This window comes from Lithobates pipiens, unplaced genomic scaffold, assembly GCF_037356315.1.
Source record: "Lithobates pipiens isolate NorthernLeopardFrog02 unplaced genomic scaffold, aLitPip1_a1.2 Scaffold_8, whole genome shotgun sequence".
In the NCBI taxonomy this organism is placed as follows: domain Eukaryota; kingdom Metazoa; phylum Chordata; class Amphibia; order Anura; family Ranidae; genus Lithobates; species Lithobates pipiens.
Genome location: NW_027507903.1, coordinates 245,407,172 through 245,432,528, shown reverse-complemented (window position 1 = coordinate 245,432,528; position 25,357 = coordinate 245,407,172). Strand labels below are relative to the sequence as shown.

The 25,357-nt window shown below is 44.0% G+C and overlaps 1 protein-coding gene across 4 annotated transcripts in view; it reads right to left on the bottom strand.

The window, feature by feature from the left end:
* LOC143960591 (uncharacterized) overlaps positions 1–25,357 on the bottom strand; it is a 184,352-nt gene that overhangs the window by 69,706 nt on the left and 89,289 nt on the right. For all 4 annotated transcript variants that reach the window (XM_077469343.1, XM_077469344.1, XM_077469342.1 and 1 more), the window contains exon 4: positions 19,145–19,189. In XM_077469343.1, coding sequence (XP_077325469.1) covers positions 19,145–19,189 — 45 coding nt within the window. The remainder of the gene's footprint in view (positions 1–19,144; positions 19,190–25,357) is intronic.

Here is a 25,357-nt window from a genome sequence, read left to right as displayed (position 1 = left end):
CCATTTCAGGGGAGCATGGTCAGTTATTAACTCAAACTGGCGCCCTAACAAATAGTACCTGAGCGCATCCACAGCCCACTTTATGGCCAAACATTCCTTTTCAATGACTGCATACTTTTTCTCATGGTCATTGAGCTTTCTGCTTAGGTACACCACAGGGTGTTCTTCCCCATTGTGTACCTGCGATATTACTGCGCCGATACCAACATCAGACACATCTGTCTGAACCGAAAAATCTTTGGAGAAATCGGGGGAGTACAGTACTGGCTGTGCACAAAGAGCCTTCTTCAGGACTTGGAAAGACTCCTCTGCTATTGAGGACCATTTCACCATTACAGAGTCTTTACCTTTCGTCAGGTCTGTCAGAGGGGCAGCTATAGTTGCAAAATTTGGAATAAATCTTCTATAATACCCCGCAATGCCAAGAAAGGCCCTGACCTGCTTCTTGTTTGCAGGACGTGGCCACTCCTGGATGGCTTCTATTTTACTCACTTGAGGTTTTATGACACCACGGCCAATAGTGTAGCCCAAATACTTGGCTTCCTCTAGACCAATGGCACATTTTTTTGGATTTGCTGTAAAACCGTCTTTGAAGAGGGAATCAAGGACAGCCTGGACACGAGGCAAGTGAGACTCCCAGTCAGTGCTATATACCACTATGTCATCTAAATAGGCTGCTGCATATCGTCGGTGGGGTCTTAGGGTCCTGCCCATGGCCCTCTGAAATGTCGCGGGGGCGTTTTGCAACCCAAAAGGCATTTTTTTATATTGAAATGAACCCTCCGGGGTCACAAATGCAGTCTTCTCTTTGGTGCTACCAGTAAGGGGTATTTGCCAATACCCTTTTGTCAAGTCCAAAGTGGTAATATAGCGAGCTTTGCCAAGTTGGTCTATAAGTTCGTCTACTCTGAGCATTAGGTATGTGTCAAACTTTGTCACTGCATTAAACTTCCTGAAGTCATTACAGAACCTCCAAGTGCCATCCGGTTTTGGGACTAACACGATGGGGCTAGACCAGTCACTATTGGATTCCTCAATAACATCTAGCTCCAACATTCTTTTAACTTCATTGCTGATGTCTTTTCTCCTCGCTTCAGGAATTCTGTATGGTTTGAGCTTGACACGTACCCCAGGTTCAGTAACAATATCATGCTGAACTGCTGAAGTCATGCCAGTTAACTCTGAAAATTTCTCTCTATTCCTTATCAGGAACTCTCTAGCTTCCTGTTTTTGGGACCATGACAAGGTATCTGGAATTGTGACCTCAGAGATCAGAGGGGACTCAGTACCCTTTGGCATTACCAGGAGGGACCGCGCAGTTAACGCCAGTCTATCCTTCCAGGGCTTTAACAGGTTTACATGGTAAACCTGCTCAGGCTTCCCTTTTCCTGGTTGATACACCTTGTAGTTGACTTCCCCAACTCTTTCAATTACTTCAAAAGGGACCCTGCCACTTAGCCAGGAACTTGCTCTCAACAGTAGGAACCAACACCAGGACCCTGTCACCAGGTGAGAAAACCCGGAGTTGGGCCCCCCTGTTGTATATTCTCTGTTGGGCTGCCTGGGCCTGCAGTAAGTGTTCTTTTACAATCAACATGATTGCTGAAATCCTCTCCTGCATTTGAGCGATGTGCTCAATGACACTTTTATGGGGTGTCTGCTCCCCCTTCCAAGTTTCTTTGTCTAAAAGTCCCCGAAGGTGTCTCCCATACAGCAACTCAATGGAGAGTACCCCGTAGAGGACTGTGGAACCTCCCTGATGGCAAACATCAAGTATGGTATCAGGAAGTCCCAGTTTTTCCCATCCTTTTCAACAACCTTTTTTAAAATGCTCTTTAACATCTTATTGAAGCGTTCCACCAAGCCATCCGTTTGAGGATGGTACACTGAGGTTCGCAACGGTGTCACCTTAAACAACTTGCACAGCTCCCTAGTTATTCATGACATAAAAGGGGTGCCCTGGTCTGTAAGGACTTCTTTAGGGATGCCCACCCGAGTGAACACCATAAACAGCTTTTTGGCAATGTTTTTAGCAGACACGGTGCGTAAGGGAACCGCTTCAGGGTAACGGGTAGCATAATCCATGATTACTAGGATATGCTGATGACCCCGGGCAGACTTGGGGAGTGGACCCACAAGGTCCATGGCAATCCTCTCAAAGGGCACTTCAATAATAGTTAATGGCACTAAAGGACTTCGGAAGTGGGGTAGTGGGGCTGACATCTGACACACAGGACAGGATTGACAATAATTCTTAATATCTTTCTGTACCCTGGGCCAGTAAAACCTACGCAACACCTTTCAGTATTTTCTTCAACCCCTAAATGGCCTCCTAGCAAGTGCCCATGGGCAAGTTCCAACACCACCCGTCTTTATGGCTTAGGGACCACCAACTGTTCAACCACTTCATCATTCATTTTACATACCCGATACAGTAAATCCTCACTGCTGCTGAAATAAGGAAAACAGGGCCTGTCTCCTGGTTCGACAGGTACCTCATTAATCACTGTTACATTTTCCCAGAACCGGGCAAGGGTCTGGTCTTTTCTTTGCTCAGTACCAAAATTTTCTTTGTGCACATTAGGGTCAGCAAACTCCAACGTAGGCTCGGATTCAGCAGACGGCTGTCCAGCTCTACTGGAGGTGGGGACTTCCTCAGACTCCTCCAGTTCTCCTGCCATACCCGATAGAGGAAAACCTGGGGAGCCCTGAAAGGAATCCCCTGTACCCTCCTTGTCAGTAGTGGCCAGGAGTTCTGGCTCTGCCACTGAGTCAGGTACTGCGACCGGATCGGGACGATCCCACAGTTCCCAAAACTTAGGGAAGTCCCCACCAATTATGGCCCTGTGCACCAAGTTGGGGACAAGTCCAACCTGATGGGTCACCGTACCTAAGCCAGTTTTAAACCGAACAGTGGTTATAGGGTACTCCTTGGTATCCCCATGAATACAGATCACAGCAATTTTTTTTAGCATGACAATTCACAGGTTCAATCATTTCAGCTGTAACCAAAGTCACTAGACTTCCAGAGTCCAGCAAGGCTGTAATAGGCTTATCATTAACAGTCATTTGGCACATTGGTTTTCCCATATTTGGCGCTGCAGCGCATGAAACAGCTGCAGACATAGACTGTCTCCTAATGGAAAAATCGCACTGCATCGGTTCATCTGTCAATGGACAATTTTCTGCGACATGTCTTGGCAACGAAAACACCTGACGTTTCCCCAGTTTGGTTTGCTGACAGGCAATGGCTTCCCTTGTTTGGGACGCCAAACTTTAGTCCTGGCAACAAAATTCCTCCCCCCTATTTCCTTGCCATCTTTACCACCCACTTCCCCTGGAACAGTCTTACCAGTTGCCTGGGGAGACCGTGGCTTTGGATGGAAAGTCTGCGCAGTTGTAGGGGTGGTGACCAGGTTTTCTGCAGCAAAGTACCTTTCAACGAGTTTCACGAGGTTGTCCGCCGATTTGGGGTCTCCTTGACTCACCCACTTCTGCAGAGGAATTGGTAGTGACCTCAGGAACCGGTCCATGACCACACGCTTCACTATTTGTGGCCATTTCCTCACCAGGTGAATTAGGTCGAACATCTGCGATTATGGGGGCTGCTCCCCTTGAAAGAACCAGCTGTGGACCCGCTGTGCTCGAACTGCCAAAGTGACACCAAGTCGTGCCAGGATTTCCCGTTTGACCTTTTCTTAGTCTCCCGCTTCTGCTGATTCCAAATCATAGTAGGCCTTCTGTGATTCTCCAGAAAGCAAGGGAGCAACCAGTCCTTCTCACTGGGTTTTAGGCCAACCTTCCCTCTCAGCGGTCCATTCAAACGTTAGCAGAAAGGCCTCTGGATCATCATCTGCAGTCATCTTAGAAAGAAAGCGACCCACATGGATGACTGAGGGCTTATCTCCAACATCATTAACTTTAGCAGGTGACCACTGTGCTAGCATCTCTACAACCTCCGCCACGGTTTTCCTATCCGCTTTAGCATCAGTGGCTAGCTGTTCAAACAGCCTCTGCGATTGCTCCTGTGCGATAGCATTAGCTTTTTGCTGTGCAAAATTGGCTTGCTGTTGTGCAGCATTGGCTTGCCGTAGTTCAGCGTTTGTTTGCTGTTGTGCAGCATTGGATATCATCAATTGTTTTAGGATTTCCTCCATGTTTAGTCACTCTAGGTACTGGCCTTTTAAGTAGTAACTTACTACAGCTGGTCGCAGCCTCTACCATATGTAACCTGGGGGACAGGTAGCAGGTACAAAGCTCCCTGGGATGAGAAGTTTCTCAGGCACAGATACCAAATCCAGAGATGAAGTGACAAACAGTGCTGTGTTTATTTGTGTTATATACAAGTCCAAATACAGGTGCTGTACAGTGTTCCAGAAAACAAAATAAAGGACAAAATAGCAAAACACAAATCCTAGCCGTGTCTCGGCTCTAACTATACAATCTGCAGGCCCTCCGTACCAGGCTGACCAAGCCTAACGCTTGGCAGTCTCTACAAAAACTGCTTAACAGCTTTTACCAACCTTACTCTCTTCACAGACCAACTTTGTGTGTATGTCCCAGGCAGAGAGCAAAGGCTGTCTGCTCAGGTGAGCTTAAATTAGCCTGGGGAAGAGGACCAAGACCCGAACTGGACCATGGATCAGAGATTTCGGAATGTGTACGAGAGGAGCCTGGGAGACGTATAAACCCCGAACAGGACTTTTCCTGTCTCTCTAAGGGACACTCTGCTACATTATATATATATATATATATATATATATAGTATCTCACAAAAGTGAGTACACCCCACACATTTTTGAAAATATTACATCTTTTCATAAGACAACACTGGAGAAATTACACTTTGCTACAATGTAAAGTAGGGAGTGTACAGCTTGTATAAAAGTCTAAATTTGCTGTCCCCTCAAAATAACTCAACACACAGCCATTAATGTCTAAACTGCTGGCAACAAAAGTGAGTACACCCCTAAGTTATAATGTCCATATTGGGGGCCCAATTAGCCATTTTCCCTCCTCGGTGTCATGTGACTGCCATGCCTTGCCATGCCTTGCCAGACTGCAGACAGTATTCAGATACCCTTTCCTTAGCAAGCCATCGCTGTTATCGTCAGATTTTATTGACCACTTTATTGAAAAAGTTAGTCAATAATAGCCTGGCTAATGGTGCGAGTGTGTGGAGTGCACGCCAACTGCAGTGGATAGTGTGGATACCTTCTATATTGCAGCTCGCCCTAGAATAATGAATAACGCCAGTAGTCCCAGTGCCGGGGGAAAGGCACTTTTAAAAGTAAGGAGCCATTTGGCTGTGTATTATTTTTAATTTTTTAATAAAATTGAATTACGCTATGAAAGCGCTCCATCTGTCTTTTATATATTGCACTTACCGTACCTGTCTGTGAGGAGAAGGGCTGAATCTATCTACAGGCACAACCCTGCAGAGGCGATTATTGACTAACATTTTCAATAAAGTGGTCAATTAAATCTGGTAAGCTGTATCACATTACAATCACTTATTGGGTGTGGATAATCGAGGCTGTGGTGTAGAATCACATGGAAGGCTGTGACTACATTCTTTTACATTAAAGATCTGTCATCGTTCTGTGTGTGGCAATCATATCACGCTATAGGAACTTTTTACTGAAATAGTTCAAATTTCAAGGACTTTTTCTAATATAGTTGTTGCAGTAACTGCTGTCACTGGGGTGTTATCACATGAATGTGTGAATTGTTGTAAATTTAATTTAATTTATATATTATGGTGAATGTACTATGAGTAGTTGCACATATGATATGATATATATTATGAGTAGTAAACAAATTACATTTGTTTAAGAGTGGCAAAATATTGATTGTTAATGAGAGGGGTATTATTCACGTTGATGATCATTTTTTGCCAACTAGCACCTCCTATATGTTATCTGCTCCTTGATGATGCCCAACCATTACTGGATTCAGATGTTGGTTCTGAGGTTGAGGATAACAGAAACGTGAGCCTAGAGAGAGGGAGGAACACTGGTAGACAAATTGGCATTCATGTTCCCCAAGCCGCAGCGCATTGCCAAGTTGTCTCCAGTGGTAATGATGAAGATGGAGGAGATGGAGATGATGATGATGAGCTCACTGATTTGACTTGGGTCCCCAGCAGAGGAGGAAACTGAAGGTGAGGCAGCACAACCCCAAGGAGGCCGACATCAACAAAGATTAGAGAGCAGCCACCCTATTCCATCACATTCTGCATCTGTTATCTCCCGCCCACTCCCAAAGCTCAGCTGTCTGGGCCTTTTTCATCACATCTGCAGCAGATCGCACTGTTGCTATCTGCAAACTGTGTCTCAGGCGCATCAAACATGGCAAAAACACCAACCATTTGGTACCACATGCTTAACAAGGCATTTAACGTCCAATCACTCAGCCCATGGGCAAGAGCACCTAAAGGTCACACAAAGGGGGCACAAATCTGTTCCCCTTCCTCCTCCTTACCCACTTCAGTCTGCCCCTGTGATACCAAGATGGTATATCACAGGGTGTCCCAGGTCCTAGCAGCACATCTGCCAGCAGCACACCACCAGCTGTAGACTGTAGCCAGAAAATTTCTCTGCTCCATCTGCTGCAGCAGAAAAAAAATACAGTCCTGGCCACCCACATGCCCAGCATGCAAATGCAAGCTTGTCAGAGCTGTTGGCTCTCCAACTTCTGCCTTTCAGCCTGGAGGATTCTGCCCCCTTCCGTGAATCTGCACAATGTGCTGTACCACAATGGCAAGTTCCCAGTCGTTACTACTTTTCACGTGAGGCCATTCCATCTCTTTCCCAACATGTGGAAGGGAATGTTCTGGCATTGCTGGGCAAGGCAGCCAGCCATAAAATCCACCTTACTTCTGACACATGTTCCAGTCAGCATGGGCAGGGATGATATATTTTGTTCACAGCACACTGGGTAAAGCTGCTTGCAACTTGAAAGGATGCAGGACAGGGCTTGGTGCTGCAACTTGTTGTGCCCCCACACCTCCATACAGCTGGTGGTGATGATGCCAGACCTGTGAGCTCTACCCCCTCCTCCTCCGCCACCTCCATGCCCTCCTCTGTAGAGTTGTCCTATGAACATCATGTACCCCCTAAGTGTTCAAAGGGCTATTCCCAGAGCCAGCCTAAAAGGTGCTTTGCAGTGCTTCAGCTGGTGTGTTTAGGGGACAGAAACCACACCGGAGCAGAGAATCTTACAGCTCTGCAGGGACAGGCCCAGAGGTGGTTCACACCATGCCAGCTGGAGCCAGGAATGGTGGTGTCCGATAATGGCTCAAACCTCCTGTCTGCCCTTAGACAGGGTAAGTTGACATGCCTGGCACATGTCCTCTAGGGATGAGCCAAACACCCTCCTGTTCGGTTTGCAGCAGAAAATGGAAAACAGCCAAAACATTCATAAGAATACATGAACACCACAAGTCTATGGGACACGAACATGAATAATCAAAAGTGCTAATTTTAAAGGCTTATATGCAAGTTATTGTCATAAAAAGTGTTTAGGGACCTGGGTCCTGCCCTAAGGGACATGTATCAATGCAATTTTTTTTTTTTAAAACGTCTGTTTTTTCGGGAGCAGTGATTTTTTTAATGCTTAAAGTGAAACGATAAAAATGAAATGTTTCTTTAAATATCATGCCTGGAGAGTGTCTATAGTATGCCTATAAAGCCGCACATTTTCCCATGTTTAGAACAGTACCAAGGCAAAATTACATTTCTAAAGGAAAAATTGTAATTTAAAACTGATCACAGCTGTAATGAATTGTCGGGTCTCAGCAATATAGACAAAAATCATTGAAAAAAAGAGAATATTATCCCCCCCCAGTCCATTACCAGGCCCTGTGGGTCTGGTATGATTATTAAGGGCAACCCAAAACCAAAATTAAAAAAAAAAATGCATACCAAAGAAGGGAGATTAAGGTCTGGTGTGACCCCTCTTACACCTCCATCCCTAATAATGCACAAAAAACAAGAAAAATAGCCCTGGGACTTAAAATGAGGTGAGAGAGGTTTAGCCAATATCCACAGCAAACACTAAGACAAAGTCAATGTATTTGTTTCAAAATGTTATGTAAGAGAGTGGCAACAACAATGATTGTGAATTGCCCGGCATAATTTAAAGTCCCAGGGCTAAAATCCATACCCCCAAAGCACCTTGTCCCTATGTCGATGGGAACAAGGACCTCATCCCCACAGCCATTGCCCTGTGGTTGTGGGGGTCTGCGGGTGGGGGGCTTATCAGAACCTGGGAGCCCCCTTTAACAAGGGGACCCCAGATCCCAGCCTCCCCCGTGTGAATTGGTAAAGGGGTACAAGTACCCCTACCATTTCACCAAAATGTGTCAAAATGGTAAAAAAGACAAGAGACAGCTTGGGACATATTAAAAAATAAAGAAATGAAAATGTCCCACGATGTAAGTTCACGCCGCCCGATGGACCGAAAAAGAAAAAAAAAGTCAGTGACACCAGAATGTATCCAAAAAATCTCTAATCTTGTACCCAGTGCCCTATATTATGACCTCATCATGCACACTGGCTCTCCAGCTATTGCTGAGCAAAATAAAGGCAGCTTGCAGGGAAAATTTCATTTTTATTTGGCTTTATAAATGCAATTATTGCTGCAGCAGATTCTAGAAATGCTACAGATCTGCCACTTTACAGGTAGACTAAGGGGCCCCCCCATGCACTATATTGGAAGGAATTTTTTATTTTTATGCTTTCACTTTAAAAATAAAAAAATCACTGCTTACTTAAAAATGAAGTTTTTCACAAACTTTTTTTTTATTGATACCCCCAGGGCAAGACCCGGACTCCTATAACCACTGTATGCCCAATTACTTGCATATAAGCCTTCAAAATGGACACTTTTGATTTTTGACATTCGGATCCCATGGATCTTAATGAGGTTCATTATTCGAACCGAACAGGGGGTCCCATCCCTACTCACTCTCTCATACTGGTCACTGGAAATTCAACAAGGCAACTCATGGCAAAGAACTCTCTGAGGATCTGAAAAAAAAATGTATTGCTCTACATAAAGATGGCCTAGGCTATGAGAAGATTGCCAAGAAACTGAGCTGCAACACTATACAGCGGTTTAACAGGACAGGTTGCTCTCAGAACAGGCCTCGCCATGGTCGATTAAAGAAGTTGAGTGCACGTGCTCAGCATCATATCCAGAGGTTGTTTTGGGAAAAATAGATGTGTATGAGTGCTGCCAGCATTGCTGCAGAGATTGAATGGATGGGGGTTCAGCCTGTCAGTGCTCAGACTATATATGCCGCACACTTCATCAAATTGGTCTGCGTGACTGTTGTCCAAGAAGGAACCCTCTTCTAAAGATGATGCAAAAGAGATCCCGCAAACAGTTCGCTGAAGTCAAGCAGACTAAGGACATACACTACTAAAAACCGTGTCCTGTGGTCTGATGAGACCAAGATAAACTTATTTGGTTCAGATGGTGTCAAGTGTGTGGGATGGCAACCAGGTGAGGAGTACAAAGACAAGTGTGTCTTATCTACAGTCAAGCGTGGTGGTGGGAGTGTCTTGGTCTGGGGCTGCATGAGTGCTGCCGGCACTGGGAAGCTACAGTTCATTGAGGGAACCATGTCAACATGTACTGTGAAATACTGAAGCAGAGCATGATCCCCTCCCTTTGGAGACTGGGCTGCAGGGCAGTATTCCAACATGATAAAGACCCCTAACACACCTCCAAAAGGACCACTGCCTTGCTAAAGAAGCTGAGGGTAAATGTGATGGACTGGCCAAGCATGTCTCCAGACCTAAACCCTATTGAGCATCTGTGGGGCATCCTCAAATGGAAGGTGGAGGAGTGCAAGGTCTCTAACATCCACCAGCTCTGTTATGCCATCATGGAGGAGTGGGAGAGGACTCCAGTGGCAATCTGTGAAGCTCTAGTGAACTCCATGCCCAAGAGGGTTAAGGCAGTGCTGGAAAATAATGGTGGCCACACAAGATATTGACACTTTGAACCCAATTTAGACATTTTCACTTAGGGGTGTACTCACTTTTGTTACCAGCGGTTTAGACATTAATGACTGTGTGCTTAGTTATTTTGAGGGGACAGCACATTTACACTGTTATACAAGCTGTACACTCTCTACTTTACATTGTAGCATTGTAACAAAGTGTAATTTCTTCAGTGTTGTCACATGAAAATATATAATAAAATACCTAATTCCTGTTCCAGCACCAAGATCAGGTCTGTTATTGTCTGCGGGAGTGATTTTCTGGTCGAGTTGCTATATTTCTATAGCATAGAATGACACCTATCAAGAGTCTGATAAGGCTGCACACCCCAAAACAAATCTTGCAAAAAACACATTAAAGATTCCCCATGAGTTTTTTTTTAGCAGCAAAAGTAAGTCAAAAAGAGCGATTTTTCATAAAAATTGATTTTATTGACAAAAAACTTTGGACATGGGTTACACAATACAAAAGTTTAAAACATGAGCTCCGGTTTACATAATACGAGACAACTTGGATTCAATAGCAGATTGAACAGTAAATGGTATCATAAAAAGTTTTTGTTATAGGGAATATGCATCAAAATAGGCTACCCACAAAATTGGTTATGGTTATACTGTCCGATGCTGAGAAAAACCTTGGTTCCTCATGAGTTTTTTGTCAATAAAATCAATTTTTATGAAAAATCTCTCTTTTTGACTTACCTTTGCTGCTAAAAAAACCCATGGGGAAACCTCAAAGTGTTTTTTGAAAGTTGCATTTTTCTGCCCAGAAGAGCAAGTTATCCCCCCTTCCCCATACACACACACACACACTCACTTAGGCCTCTTTCACACTACCGATCTGTTCAGGTCTGCCTGTCAGTTTTTCAGGCGGACCTGAACGGATGCTCTATAGAGGTCTATGGAGCGTCGGATATCAGCAGTGTCATGTCCGCTGACATCCGACCCGCTCCGATCCGAAAAAGTGTGACAGAGGAAAAACCTACCTTTCCATCCGTCATGGGATCGGTCCGTCGTCATCGGATCTCCCATAGGGGAGAGCAGCGCTCTGACAGGTCCGTCCCTGTGCAGTGAGCAGAGATGGACCTGTCATCTTCCTGCTCAGCCGGGATCGCTCCGTCGGATGTCCACGGGGTGGATCAGCACTGATCCACCCCGCGTGAAAGGACCCTTAAGCACTAATGCATTATTCTCCCCACTTTACTCACACCAATTTTTTATGTTCTCTCCTCCAACTGATACGAATTTTTAATTTCGCCCCACAGCTGTTACAAGTGCACCCCACTAACACCAATATTTTATTTATCCCCTGACTAAGGTAGTTATTGTCTAAACAGTTGCTGTGTGGTTTCCAGCTATCTTAGTGATGTTCCTCCTTAACCACTTCAATAAAGGGCACTTTCACCCCCTTCCTGCCCAGGCCAATTTTCAGCTTTCAGCGCTGTAAGATTTTGAATGATAATTGCGTAGTCATGCAACACTGTACCCAAGGGGAATTTTTATAATTTTTTACCCACAAATAGTGCTTTCTTTTGGTGGTATTTGATCACCTTTGCGTTTTTTATTTTTTGCGCTATAAACAAAAACAGAGTGACGATTTTGAAAAAAATAATATTTTTTTACTTTTTGCTATAAGAAATATCCCCAATTGAAAAAAATAAATCCCATTTTAGACCGATACGTATTCTTCTACATATTTTTGGTAAAAAAAAAATGCAATAAGCGTATATTGATTGGTTTGCGCAAAAGATATAGCGCCTACAAAATAGGTTATTGATTTATGGCATTTTTATTTTTTTATTTTTTTACTAGTAGTGGTGGTGATCTGCGATTCTGTGATATTGCGGCGGACAGATTGGACACTTTTGACACTATTTTGGGACCATTGACATTTATACAGCGATCAGTGCTATAAACATACACTGATTACTGTCTAATTGACACTGGCAGGGAAGGAGTTAACACTAGGGGCAATCAAGGGGTTAAATGTGTAACCTAGGGAGTGATTCTAACTGTGGGGGGATAGGAATATATACTAGGAATACACGATCTGTCTCCTCTCCCTTGACAGGAAGTGGATCTGTGTGTTTACACACACAGATCCATGTTCCTGCTCTGTCACGAGCGAACGCAGGTGACCGGCAGACATCGTGGCCACCGGGCATGCGCATCGGCTCCACAGTGATGCCTGGAAGCCATAGACAGTATAGTATGCACTCAATACTTGAACAGGGCTCCTTTTGCATTAATTACTGCATCAATGTGGCGTGGCATGGAGGCAATCAGCCGGTGGCACTGCTGAAGTCTTATGGAAGGCCAGGTTGCTTTGATAGTGGCCTTCAACTCATCTGCATTGTTGGGTCTGGTGTCTCTCATCTTCCTCTTGACAATAGCTCACAGATTCTCTATGGGGTTTAGGTCAGGCAAGTTTGCTGGCAAATCAAGCAGTGATACCATGATCATTAAACTAGTTATTGGTACTTTTTGCAGTGTGGGCAGCTGCCAATTCCTGCTGGAAAATGAAATCAGCATCTCCATTCTGGTCAGCAGGGGGAAGCAGGAAGTGTTCCAGAATTTCCTGGCAGAGGGCTGCACTGACTTGATAAAACACAGTGGACCAACACCAGAAGATGACATGCCTTCCCAAATCTTCACTGACTGTGGAAACCTCACACTGGACCTCATGCAGCTTGGATTCTGTGCCACTCCACTCTTCCCCCAGACTCTGGGACCTTGATTTCCAAATGAAATGCAACATTTTCCACAGTCCATGTCATCTGCTGGTTTTGGTGTGTTTTATCAAGTCCAAAGTCAGTGTAATCCTCTAGCAGGAAATTCTAGGGCACTTCCTGATTGCCTCCATGGCACGCCATATTGATGCAGTAATTAATGCAAAAGGAGCCCTGACCATGTTTAGAGTGCATACTATACTGTACATGAACATACTTTTCAGTAAGCCAACATTTCTGTATTAAAAATCCTTTTTTATTTTTGGTCTTATGTAATATTAGAATTTTCTGAGATACTGAATTTGGGGTTTTCACTAGCTGTAAGCCATAATCATCAAAAATAAATGCTTGAACAATATTACTCTGCATGTAACCCATCTATATAAAATATATGAGTTTCTCTTTTTGAATTGAATTACTGAAATAAATAAACATTTTGATGATATTCTAGTTTTATGAGATGCACCTGTACATTTGTGTGGGCATCAGTGTGGTCACACCTTCTGTTAGATGTGTACTGCATCTTGTTTCTAGCTGCAGGGCCTAGGGCTGCCCAGGTCTTTCACAATCTTACAGAAACAAAAGAAAGAAAGAGAGCGCATGCACCCTAGTTTAATACATTTTAATATAGAAAAATAATTGCACTCACATGGAGTTTGCATTTTGTAGCCTGCACCACTAGCACAAAAGAGGGCAAAATAGAATTAACGATGACTGTTGCCTGGACAACACATTTCAGGTGCATGGTCCCCCTCTTTCAAGTCTAAAATATAGACTTGAAAAAGGGGGGGCCATGCCTGTGAACCACCTTGGGAGAAATGTATTAAAAATAGAGCACTCAGAGTCTGGTGCAGCTGTGCATGGTAGCCAATCAGCTTTTTAACATCAGTTTATTCAATTAAGCTTTGACCATATAACCTGGAAGCTGATTTCTATGCATAGCTGCACCAGTTTTTGCACGCTTCAGCTTTAGTAAATAATCCCCATTTGTCTATATGTTTTTTCTATATTCCATTTTTGAACACTAAGACGCATGCACTCTCTCTATTTCTTTTGTTTCTGTTGATTTTGTGTATCCGCCACCTGACAGTGAGAGCTGTAGCTGCCAGTGGATGTTTTTATTCATGTCAGTTTTGGATTTTAAGGAGAAGCATTGAGTGGCATTATGCTGAATTTAATGAACTGGGAATTAGCATATAGCAGGAAAGTCTGCACACCAGCTTTACATGAAGATGATTAGGTGAGTACATAGGTGGGGGGGGGGGCACAGTCTGGCATCTTTTCCCTGGGCACTGGAAAATTTTGTCTCAGCACTACATGCAGTAGCCAGCTACATATGCTGCACATCATGCCATCACTGCTGGTCAACTTCGTCCCCCCGAGCTGAGGTGGAAAGTCCTCTTGTTGGGGGTAAATCCCCCTGAGATTGGGCGTTCCTGGTGCTGGGGTAGAGCAACTGCATAATATGCAGAAAACCTTTAGTGGGGCTGGGGTCACCATCCGGGGCTATCTATCTCTCTTTATGCCTCTCCTCCTCCTTTCCTCTCCTTGTGCAGCCAGCATGCATTTCGCGCTGGTCAGCAGGCCAGTGAAGCCAGGTAATCCAAGAGCTCTTATTGGGGGAGCGGGCTGGTTGGCCAACCCATCCTCCATTGTTTGCCTCCACTCTCCTGCATTCCACAGGCATGGCACAAGGCGATAATGTCAGAGCCCTGTCTCTGATTGGTCAAAAGCCCAGAATCCTGATTGGCTGAGGAGCGCTGGACACTCATTGGATGAGCAGAGGGGGCACAGCCTTTTAAATGCCTGCATGGCAACTCTTCTACTGCTACTGCCCAAGCTGTCAGTATTGTGTCTGGTATGGATGTTAGCCCTCAGCTGCTCCAGTGTATTGGATTGCACAGCCCATGTGCTACCCTCTGCTATCTGTTCCTAACAGCCTGCACCTGTCCTTGTGCTGCTGGGGAAGGGGTCTCCATTTACCCAATTACTGCTTGTGTGCCCTGCTACCTGAATTACTGGTGGGTATTACAGGTTGAGTCTTTCCTATTTTTCCTATTTTAATGGGTTAAACTTCTGATCCTCTATTCCCTTTGCTTCTTCTTTCTTCTTAGCCTAGGATGAGTTCACCAGCTCCTGTGGATGAGGCACTAAAGACTATGGAAAGGTAGGGGCCACTTATAGATTCCTGTGTAGTTATTTCTTCCTCATTTGATATTGAGCAACCCTTCCTTATTGCAGGGGAAAAGGCTCTTCACACAAAAATCGCAAAAGAGTAATATCTTCATCCAGTAATCACACTCACCATCTTCTGTTGCAAGAGCCATAAGGGTGTGGTCTTCAAATGTTGAGTTGGCTCTCGGATCACAAGGCGATGAGGAAGCAGTTTCTATCCAGCCTCCAGGGCCTCAAGCTGGCTGTGGAATTTATAACGGAATCAGCTGTAGATCTAGTGAGGTTTGCTTCACAAGTTATGGAGCATTCTGTCACGGCCAGATGGGCCTTATGGTTGAAGCACTGGTCTGTGGGCTCAAAACAAGGCCTATGTTATAAGAAGAAAATCAACCGCTCCAGGCTGATCCACCGAGAAACTGACCGCTGTTTCTCCAAGCAGATAGGGGTCCCAGGTGCAGGCTAATTGCACTAGCCAAATGAAAAAGAACAGAGGAACTCTGGATAGCCACACTCCGGATCAGGTAAAGTAAATTGTGCCTTTATTGTTTCCACTAAAAAACCTTCACATCATGCAAGTCACAAAGCGAATGTAGAACAAAAAATTCTGATGCTTTTCATGCTGAAATTAGCGCTTACGCGTCAGCATTCTTTGTTCTACATTCCCTTTGCTGTTGTGACTTGCATGATGTGAAGGTTTTTTAGTGGAAACAATAAAGGCACAATTTACTTTACCTGATCTGGAGTGCGGCTATCCAGAGTTCCTCTGTTCTTTTTCATAAGGCCTATGTTATATCCTATTTTCAGGAGTAACACTATTTGGGTAAACTCTAGAGGATGCGATACGTCCGGTGACTGGAAGGAAATCTGGCCTCCTCCCACAGTATCAAAGACATCGTATGCAGTCCTTTCGCACCAATAGGAGATCTCTGGATCAGTTCAGAGACACAAGATCCTATTGCCCTGGGTAGAGAGTTTAACTGTTTTTTCATGTCATGTCCTTTGGGGATCAAGCAAAATCGAAGGCCTTTCAGCCTCCCAAGACAGCTACCAAGTCTTTCTGAAGGGTTGCCTGCTCAGATGTAGTCAGTAGGGGCAAGACTGGCTCATTTTGGCAACATCTGGGTTCAAAGAATATCAGATGTGTGGGTCCTACGAGTGGTTCGCAAGGGGTTTTGACTTCACTTCGAAAGTCCACCCCCAGCAAGCCTTGACAAAGGTCCCTGCATCTTCAGAGAAGTGAATGTTGCTAGAATCCTACGTTTCAGAGCTGCTGAGTCTGCAGCCTATAGCTCCAGTTCCAAGGTCATAAGAAGGCAGGGGTGTCTATTTCCCTTTATTTCTAGTACAGAAGTCTTCAGGCAAGTGGCGCCCCATCTTGGACCTCAAGTACCTAAACTATTTTCTCAAACAGGAGTTTTTTCGCATGGAATCGCTCAGGACCATGGCCGCGGTAGTAGAAAGAGGTGATTGAATGATCTTGATAGAATTCTAAAATACTTATTTTCATATCCCAGTGGCCAGGGCTCATCTGCAGTATCTCAGGCTCCACTTCAGCCGCAGACATTTTCAGTTCAAATGCCTATCATTTGGCCTCAGTTCGGCCCCAAGAACATTTTCAAATGTTTTGGTGACAGTGATTGCCTTTCTTCGCGAGAGGGGTATTGGCATATTCCACTATCTGGACGATCTCCTGATGTTGTCACAGTCCAAAGATCCTCTAGTGAAGCACCAGAATCAAGTCTTGAAGGCCTTGATGGAATTCAGTTGGATGATAAACTCACCAAAAAGTCACCTCAAACTGATTTAAAACATCACATACCTGGGTATGATCTTCGAAACCATGCAATAGAAGATTATCCTGCCAGGAGAAAGGGTCAGTCATGTTTGTGCGGAAGCAGCAGAGGTGATGTCTTCAACAGTGATCACCGTACACCTTGGGGCATACGTTTTGTGGGCCTCTTAATGGAATGCATTCCAGTGGTGGCTTGGGTACAGTGGCATACGAAGACGTTTCAGCTCTAACTCCTAAACCAGTGGCATCACGGTTCTCTGAACCAGAAGTTCCAAGTTCCTCACTTCATTTCCAACAGCCTTCTGTGGTGGACCAGTGAAAGCACCCTCTCCTCAAATTGGCCAGGTGGGCGCTCCAAATTTTTTTGCCTGTTATTCAGGGCAGAAGAGTCAAGATAATGATGGGCAACACAACGGCAGTTTACTACATTGTGAAACAAGAGGGCACAAGGAGTCTACAACTTCTCCAGGTGGTAACCAAGATATTCTCATTTGTGGAAGCCATTTTCTGGACCTGTCTGTATCGTATCTACAGGACCCTCAGAACATCCTGGCAGATCATCTGAGTCGGAAGTTCTCGAGTCACAATGAGTGGATGCTGAACCCAAAATACCTGAGATCTTTAACCAGTGGGGGGGGGTTTCCGAAATAGATTCAATGGCAACACCATTCAACTGTCAAGTGCATCTTTTATCCACAGGCTCTAGCCCAAGATGTGCTCTCTCAGAGATGGCACTTTAAACAAGTTTATCTACTTCCACCTATTGTCCTGATGCTCAAGTCTTTACTGAAAATCACAGAGGAAAGATTACCAATTATCGTGATTGCTACATTCTGGCCTAGGGGGTCATGGTTTCCCTTTCTATTTTACCTGACGGCGTGTCCTCCAATCAGGCTGCCTCAAGTCCAAGACCTGCTCCTTTGCAACGGGCACACTCACCCCAACCTGGCCATCTGGTCTAGGTGGTGTGACCTAGATATGAAATCTCTTCCCCAGACATACTTGGACAGAACTGAAACATTCCGGAAGACAGATGCTCTTTTTATATTTCCAAAGGGTCCTCAGACGGGCATTTCAGTCCCCTAGGAGTCATCTCTACATGGAATGTGAAAACTATCCAATCAGCTTACTTTCTAGAAGGCCTCCCCCCTCCGCAAAAGATCCAGGCACACTCCGCAAGGGCATCTTCGTGGGCATCCTCATGGGTATCTTGTTTCTGCAGACATAGTTTGTAAGGTGACAAGCTGGAAGTCACCTAATACCTTCGTAAGGCACTATTAGCTGGATGTGGTGTCATCCTGATATGCTCAAATTGGAGCTTCTGTATTGTCTAATGCTCTGTAAAGATATTAAAGATTTTTTTCTGCAGTAGAACCTGGTGTTTATATCTTGTTCTTCCCTCCCTGGGATTGGCTAGTTAAATTAAGCAGTGATGGCTTGACGCAGAGCCAGGAAAATGGAAAATTGTTACCAAATACTTAACGTAATTTTCCTGTCCTGGCTCAGCATCAAGCCAGCACACTCCCTCCTTGGTCCGTTGCAAGCTCTTCGCAAAAACACCATCACTAGGTGCTGCCTACCTTTTATGTTACTATTCAGGAGGGTCCTATTGGGGGTCAAGGGGGCGGAGTTGGCCAGCAGCAATGGCATGATGCCGAGCCAGGAAAGGAAACTTACGGTAAGCATTTGGAAATAATTTTAAATTTTTTCTGAGTCTGGATAAAAAGGCTGCCTTTGTCCCCCTGCTCACACATCCACCCCCAGTGATTAAATGAAAGAGATGAATGTAGAGTTTCAGGTGGGGCAGAGTTGTGACATGCTCGGCAGCAAGAGACTGTGTAAACTCTGCCAGCATACCATGCTTGTATCTGCCTATTACTGGCAGTTCTGATGTCAAACACAGGAGGGCAAGGATACAACTATTCATAGAAACGCTTGCATTGGCTGGTCGACTTCACAGGAAATAGGCGCCGCCCCAATGAAAAAACTCAACCCATTCTTTTATTCTATGGAACACAGCAAAAAGTAGGGTTAAATAAAGACCTGATTCATAACAATTATCCCATAATGCAACTTTTTCTACTGCCTAGATTTCAGCTTTATCAATACCTTGTTGTAATGCATAAAAAACAGACTTGCTATTACAGTTCTATTTTTCAGATGAGATTGGCAAAAGCTGCAATCAAGGTCACGTGTGTCACAAAGTAAGAAATGGGGGAGATGAAGATGATGGGGGAGAAGTGGACTGTATATTTTAGGAGAAGTGGGAGTCCTATTTGTGTATGTTTGTGTAAAATATCCTGATCTGAAAACATGCTCTGGGTTATTTACTCTGAAAATAGGAAAGCCACTGGTCAGAGAAGTGACATTCTAACCTAAAAATATCACTGCAATCTTTGCAAAGTTATATTGTAACCATGGTGTTTTGTCACTTACCTTCATTGGCTTTGTTGTATTTTTGAATATTTCTTGACATGCTTCCTTTAATATAAGATTGTAAAGCTGATTAGAATGTAAACACTCCTAGTACAGTTCTAGTGAAACAGTGAATTATTTAATTTTGACTTCAAGCATATATAGAATTATATTATTTAACACAATTTCTAATTACTAGCAATTAGTTTAACAAAATTTAAATAATACACATTTTTTTAGCAGTGTGATGTAATTTATTAGACTGCAAATTAAGTATGCTTGTATTTATTATATTAAAATAATAAATAAAAGTACACACATTTGCAATCTAAAAAAATGATTAACTAAGGAAAGGTAATAGTATTTAAAGTGGTTCTAAAGCTTTAGGCCCCTTTCACACTGGGGCGGTTTTCAGCGTTAAAAATAGCGTCTGTGTAGCGCCTGAAAAAAACGGCCCCTTTCACTCCAGTGTGAAAGCCGGAGGGATTTCACACTGGAGCGGTGCACTAGCAGGACGGTGAAAAAAGTCCTGCTAGCCGCATCTTTGGAGCGGTGAAAGGAGCGGTGTACTCACCGCTCCTAAACCGCTCCTACCCATTAAAATCAATGGGTATGGGGCAGCGGCGCTTTGTGGTCGGTTTTAACGGGCAGACCACCGCTAAAACAACGGTAAATCGCTGCTAAAAATAGCGGGGCTTTACCGCCGACGCCCGCACCGCCCCAGTGTGAAAGGGGTCTTAAGGTTTTTTACCTTAATGCATTCTATGTAGTTATTACTCATTACAACCAAGGTATGCAGAATACCATCTCTAAACGCACAACACATCAAACCTTGAAGAAAATGGGCTACAGCAGCAGCAGGCCGCATTGGGTGCCACTCCTGTCAGCTTAGAACAGGAAACTGAGGCTACAATTCGCACAGGTTCACCAAAATTGGACAATAGAAGATTGGAAAAATGTTGCCTTGTCTGCTGAGTCCCAATTTCAGCGGCAACATTCAGATAGTAGGGTCAGAATTGCATGGATCTATCCTGCCTTATATCAATGGTTCAGGCAAGTGATGGTGGTGTAATGGTGTGGGGGATATTTTCTTGATACACTTTGGGCCCCTGAGTACCAATTGAGCATCGTTTAAATGCCACGGCCTACCTCAGTATTATTGCTGACCATGTCCATCCCTATATGATGGCTACTTCCAGGAGTATAATGCACCATGTCACAAAGCTCAAATATCTCAAACTGGTTTCTTGAACATGACAATGAGTTCACTGTACTCCAATGGCCTCCACAGTCACCGGATATCAATCTAACAGAGCACCTTTGGGATATGGTGGAACAGGAGATTTGCATCATGGATGTGCAGCCGACAAATCTGCAGCAACTGCGTGAGGCTATCATGTCAATATGGACCAAAAATCTCTGGGGAATGTTTCCAACGCCTTGTTGAATCTATGCCACAAATAATTAAGGCAGTTCTGAAGGCAAAATAGGGTCCAACCCGGTACTCGCCAGGTGTACATAATAAACTGGCCAGTGAGTGTACATTTTTTTAATGCAAACAGTGGACTTTAAAGCAGTATTAAACCCAAAAGCAAACTTTATTATATCGCAGCTTACCAATTCTTGGATGTGATGGTTATATTAGTTTCCTTTTTAGGCTTTTTTGACTCTGTTTTCATCTGGTGATCAAGCCAGCAAGTCTGTTGTTTTTAAAAAGCACACGTTCTCCAGCAGACTGTATCAGTTAAGTTATATGAGACAATCCATTTACCAATGACACAGGTGATTAAATTCATTAGCTTTTATTTATTCATGTAAGAGTTTTATCCAAAAAGGAAAAATTGTTGTTGTTGTATTCAAATCTGCTAATACATTTAACACTCTCCTCCCCCCAGATTGACAATGATGCTGTCTGTTGTGCCTCCTGTTCTCATTCATCCAGAGTTCTGTCTCAGTAATACAGGAGGTGTGTTACTGTCTAGATCAGGGGTCTCCAAACTTTCTAAACAAAGGACCAGTTTACAGTCCTGCAGACTTTAGAAGGGCCGGGCTCTGGCAATTGGGAGTAGAAAAGGTCCCGAAAGTGGGAAAAAAAGTGGGAAAAAATAATGCCCTTTAGTTTGTTTCAGTGGGAGTGACTACGCTCCATCAATTGGTGACAGAGTGAGGAATTGTGCCCCACCATTGATGTCATTAGGCCCCATTGTTGGTGTCATTGGGAGGAATTATGCCCATCATTGATGTCATTGGATGCCATTGTTGGTGTCATTGGGAGGAATTATGCCCATCATTGATGTCATTGGAACTCTTTGTTGGTGTCATTGGGAGGAATTATGCCCATCATTGATGTCATTGGATCCCATTGTTGGTGTCATTGGGAGGAATTATGCCCATCATTGATGTCATTGGATGCCATTGTTGGTGTCATTGGGAGGAATTATGCCCATCATTGATGTCATTGGATGCCATTGTTGGTGTCATTGGGAGGAATTATGCCCATCATTGATGTCATTGGAACCCTTTGTTGGTGTCATTGGGAGGAATTATGCCCATCATTGATGTCATTGGACCCCATTGTTGGTGTCATTGGGAGGAATTATGCCCATCATTGATGTCATTGGATGCCATTGTTGGTGTCATTGGGAGGAATTATGCCCATCATTGATGTCATTGGAACCCATTGTTGGTGTCATTGGGAGGAATTATGCCCATCATTGATGTCATTGGATGCCATTGTTGGTGTCATTGGGAGGAATTATGCCCATCATTGATGTCATTGGAACCCTTTGTTGGTGTCATTGGGAGGAATTATGCCCATCATTGATGTCATTGGATCCCATTGTTGGTGTCATTGGGAGGAATTATGCCCATCATTGATGTCATTGGACCCCATTGTTGGTGTCATTGGGAGGAATTATGCCCATCATTGATGTCATTGGACCCCATTGTTGGTGTCATTGGGAGGAATTATGCCCATCATTGATGTCATTGGACCCCATTGTTGGTGTCATTGGGAGGAATTATGCTCCACTGTAGGTATCAGTGGATACCAAGGGCCTGATAAAAGCAAGCAAAGGGCCACATCTGGCTCTCGGGCCGCAGCTTGGAGACCGCTGGTCTAGATCACCATGTGAAAACAGAGGGGGAAAAAGTCAAAGAAAAGAAAATTGCTACAGCCACATGTTCCACCCCATGAATCCATAATCAAGCTGCCACCTTTTTGCAGCTGGTTTCCAACCATTTCTAATTACTCCCAGACTAAAAACTAAAGACAACATAATAATCACTGTCCCTTTTACACAAGGAGGCATTACAATATGTCAATATGTTCTATATGTCAATATGTATATATTGTATATTATATATGGTAAACTACATAAGGAAAAACATAAATGGATTTAGTCAAATGTATATTTTTTTTTACTTTTTCTATTTTTTTTTAATATTTATATCTGTTTTATTTTTAACATTTTTAAATGTATTTAACACATATTTACTATTGGATTGACAGAGTATTATGGATCGTTGAATGCAGCAGAAGCTGTTTGCCTTCAGACTTTTTCTTTCTGATTAAACTCTGTACAGCCCCTCTGAACAGAACAAGCCAGGAGGGGGAGAAAGGGGATGAATCGCTTCTCTGATACAGTACATTCAGTTGTGTGTGTAAATAAATCAGTGTACATGTGAAAAGGAATCCAATGTTTTATCTGCTGGCTGGAAACATAAATACAGTATCTCACAAAAGGGAGTACACCCCTTACATTTTTGTAAATATTTTATTATATCTTTTCCTGTGACAACACTGAAAAAATGACACTTTGCTACAATGCAAAGTAGTGAGTGTACAGCTTGTATAACCATGTAAATTTGCTGTCCCCTCAAAATAACTCAACACACAGCCATTATTGTCTAAACCGCTGCTCTACATAAAGATGGAATATAAGAGGATTGCCAAGACCCTGAATCTGAGCTGCAGCACGGTGGCCAAGACCATACAGAGGTTTAACAGTACAGGTTGCACTCAGAACAGGCCTCTCCATGGCCAACCAAAGAAGCTGAGCGCACATGCTTAACGTCATATCCAGAGGTTGTCTTTTGGAAATAGACGTATTAGTGTTGCCAGCATTGCTGCAGAGGTTGAAGGGGTCAGGGGAGTCAGCCTGTCAGTGCTCAGACCATGGTGGCCAAGACCATACAGCGGTTTAAAAGGACAGGTTCCACTCAGAACAGACCTCACCATGGTCAACCAAAGAAGCTGAGTGCACAAGCTTAGCATCATATCCAGAGGTTGAGTCTGGGAAATAGATGTATGAGTGTTGCCAGCATTGCTGCATAGGTTGAAGGGGTGGGGAGGGGAGGGTCCGCCTGTCAGTGCTCAGACCATACGCCACACACTGCATCAAATTGGTCTGCATGGCTGTCATCCCAGAAGGAAGCCTCCTCTAAAGATGAATTGTGAAGTGGAAGGAAATTGACAAATGGTTTTCAAAATTTTTTACAAATAAAGTCAATGCTTTGTAGAACCACCTTTCACTGCAATCACAACTGCAAGTCTTTTGGGGTATATCTCTACCATGTTTGCACATCTAGAAAGCCTATATCTTTCTAAGCCATATCTTTTCTGCAAAATAGCTCAAGCTGTCAGATTGGATGGAGGATGTCTGTGAACAGCAATTTTCAAGTCTTGCCACAGATTCTTAATTGGATTTAGGTCTGGACCTTGACTGGGCCATTCTAACACATGACTATGCTTTGATGTAAACCATTCTATTGTAGCTCTGGCTGGTTGTATGTTTAGGGTCGTTGTCCTACTGGAAGGTGAACCTCTGCCCCAGTCTCAAGTCTTTTGCAGACTCTAGAAGATTTATTTCTAAGATTGCCCCGTATTTGGCTCCATCCATCTTCCCATCAATTCTGACTAGCTTCTCTGTCCCTGCTGAAGAAAATTATCCCCACAACATGATTCTGCCACCACCATGTTTCACAGTGGCTATGGTGTGTTCAGAGTGATGTGCAGTGTTAGTTTTCTGCCACACATAGCGTTTTTCTTTTAGGTCAAAACGTTTTAATTCTGGTGTCATCTGACCAGAGCACCTTTTTCCACATGGTGGCCAAGACCATACAGCGGTTTAAAAGGACAGGTTCCACTCAGAACAGACCTCGCCATGGTCAACCAAAGAAGCTGAGTGCACAAGCTTAGCATCATATCCAGAGGTTGAGTCTGGGAAATAGATGTATGAGTGTTGCCAGCATTGCTGCATAGGTTGAAGGGGTGGGGAGGGGAGGGACCGCCCGTCAGTGCTCAGACCATACGCCACACACTGCATCAAATTGGTCTGCATGGCTGTCATCCCAGAAGGAAGTCTCCTCTAAAGATAATGCATGAGAAAGCCTGCAAACAGTTTGCTGAAGACAAGCAGTCTAAGGACATGGATTACTGTAACTATATCATGTGGTCTGATGAAATCAAGATAAACTTATTTGATGTAGATGGTGTCAAGCATGTGTGGTGGCAACCAGGAGAGGAGTACCAAGACAAGTGTGTTTTGCTCTACAGTCAAGCATGGTGGTGGGAGTGTCATGGACTGGGGCTGCATGAGTGCTGCTGCCACTGGGGAGCTACAGTTCATTGAGGGGACCATGAATGCCAACATGTACTGTGACATACTGAAGCAGAGCATGATCCCCTCCCTTCGGAGACTGGGCCACAGGGCAGTATTCCAACAAGACAATGACCATAAACACACCTCCAAGACGACCACTGTCTTGCTAAAGAAGCTGAGGGTAAAGGTGATGGACTGGCCAAGCATGTCTCCAGACCTAAACTCTATTTAGCATATGTGGGGCATCCTCAAACAGAAGGTGGAGGAGATCAAGCTCTCCATCATCCACCAGCCCTGTGATGTTGTCATGGAGGAAAGGAAGAGGACTCCAGTGGCAACCTGTGAAGCTCTAGTAGACTCCATGTCCAAGAGGGTTAAGGCAGTGCTGTAAAATAATGGTGGCCACACAAAATATTGACACTTTGGGCTCAATTTGGACATTTTCACTTAGGGATGTACTCATTTTTGTTGTCAACGGTTTAGACATGAGTGGCTGTGTGTTGAGTTATTTTGAGGGCACAGCAAATGTACACTGTTATACAAGCTGTATACTCACTACTTTACATTGTAGCAAACTAGTGTAATTTCTTCAGTGTTGTCACATGAAGAGATATAATAAAATATTTACAAA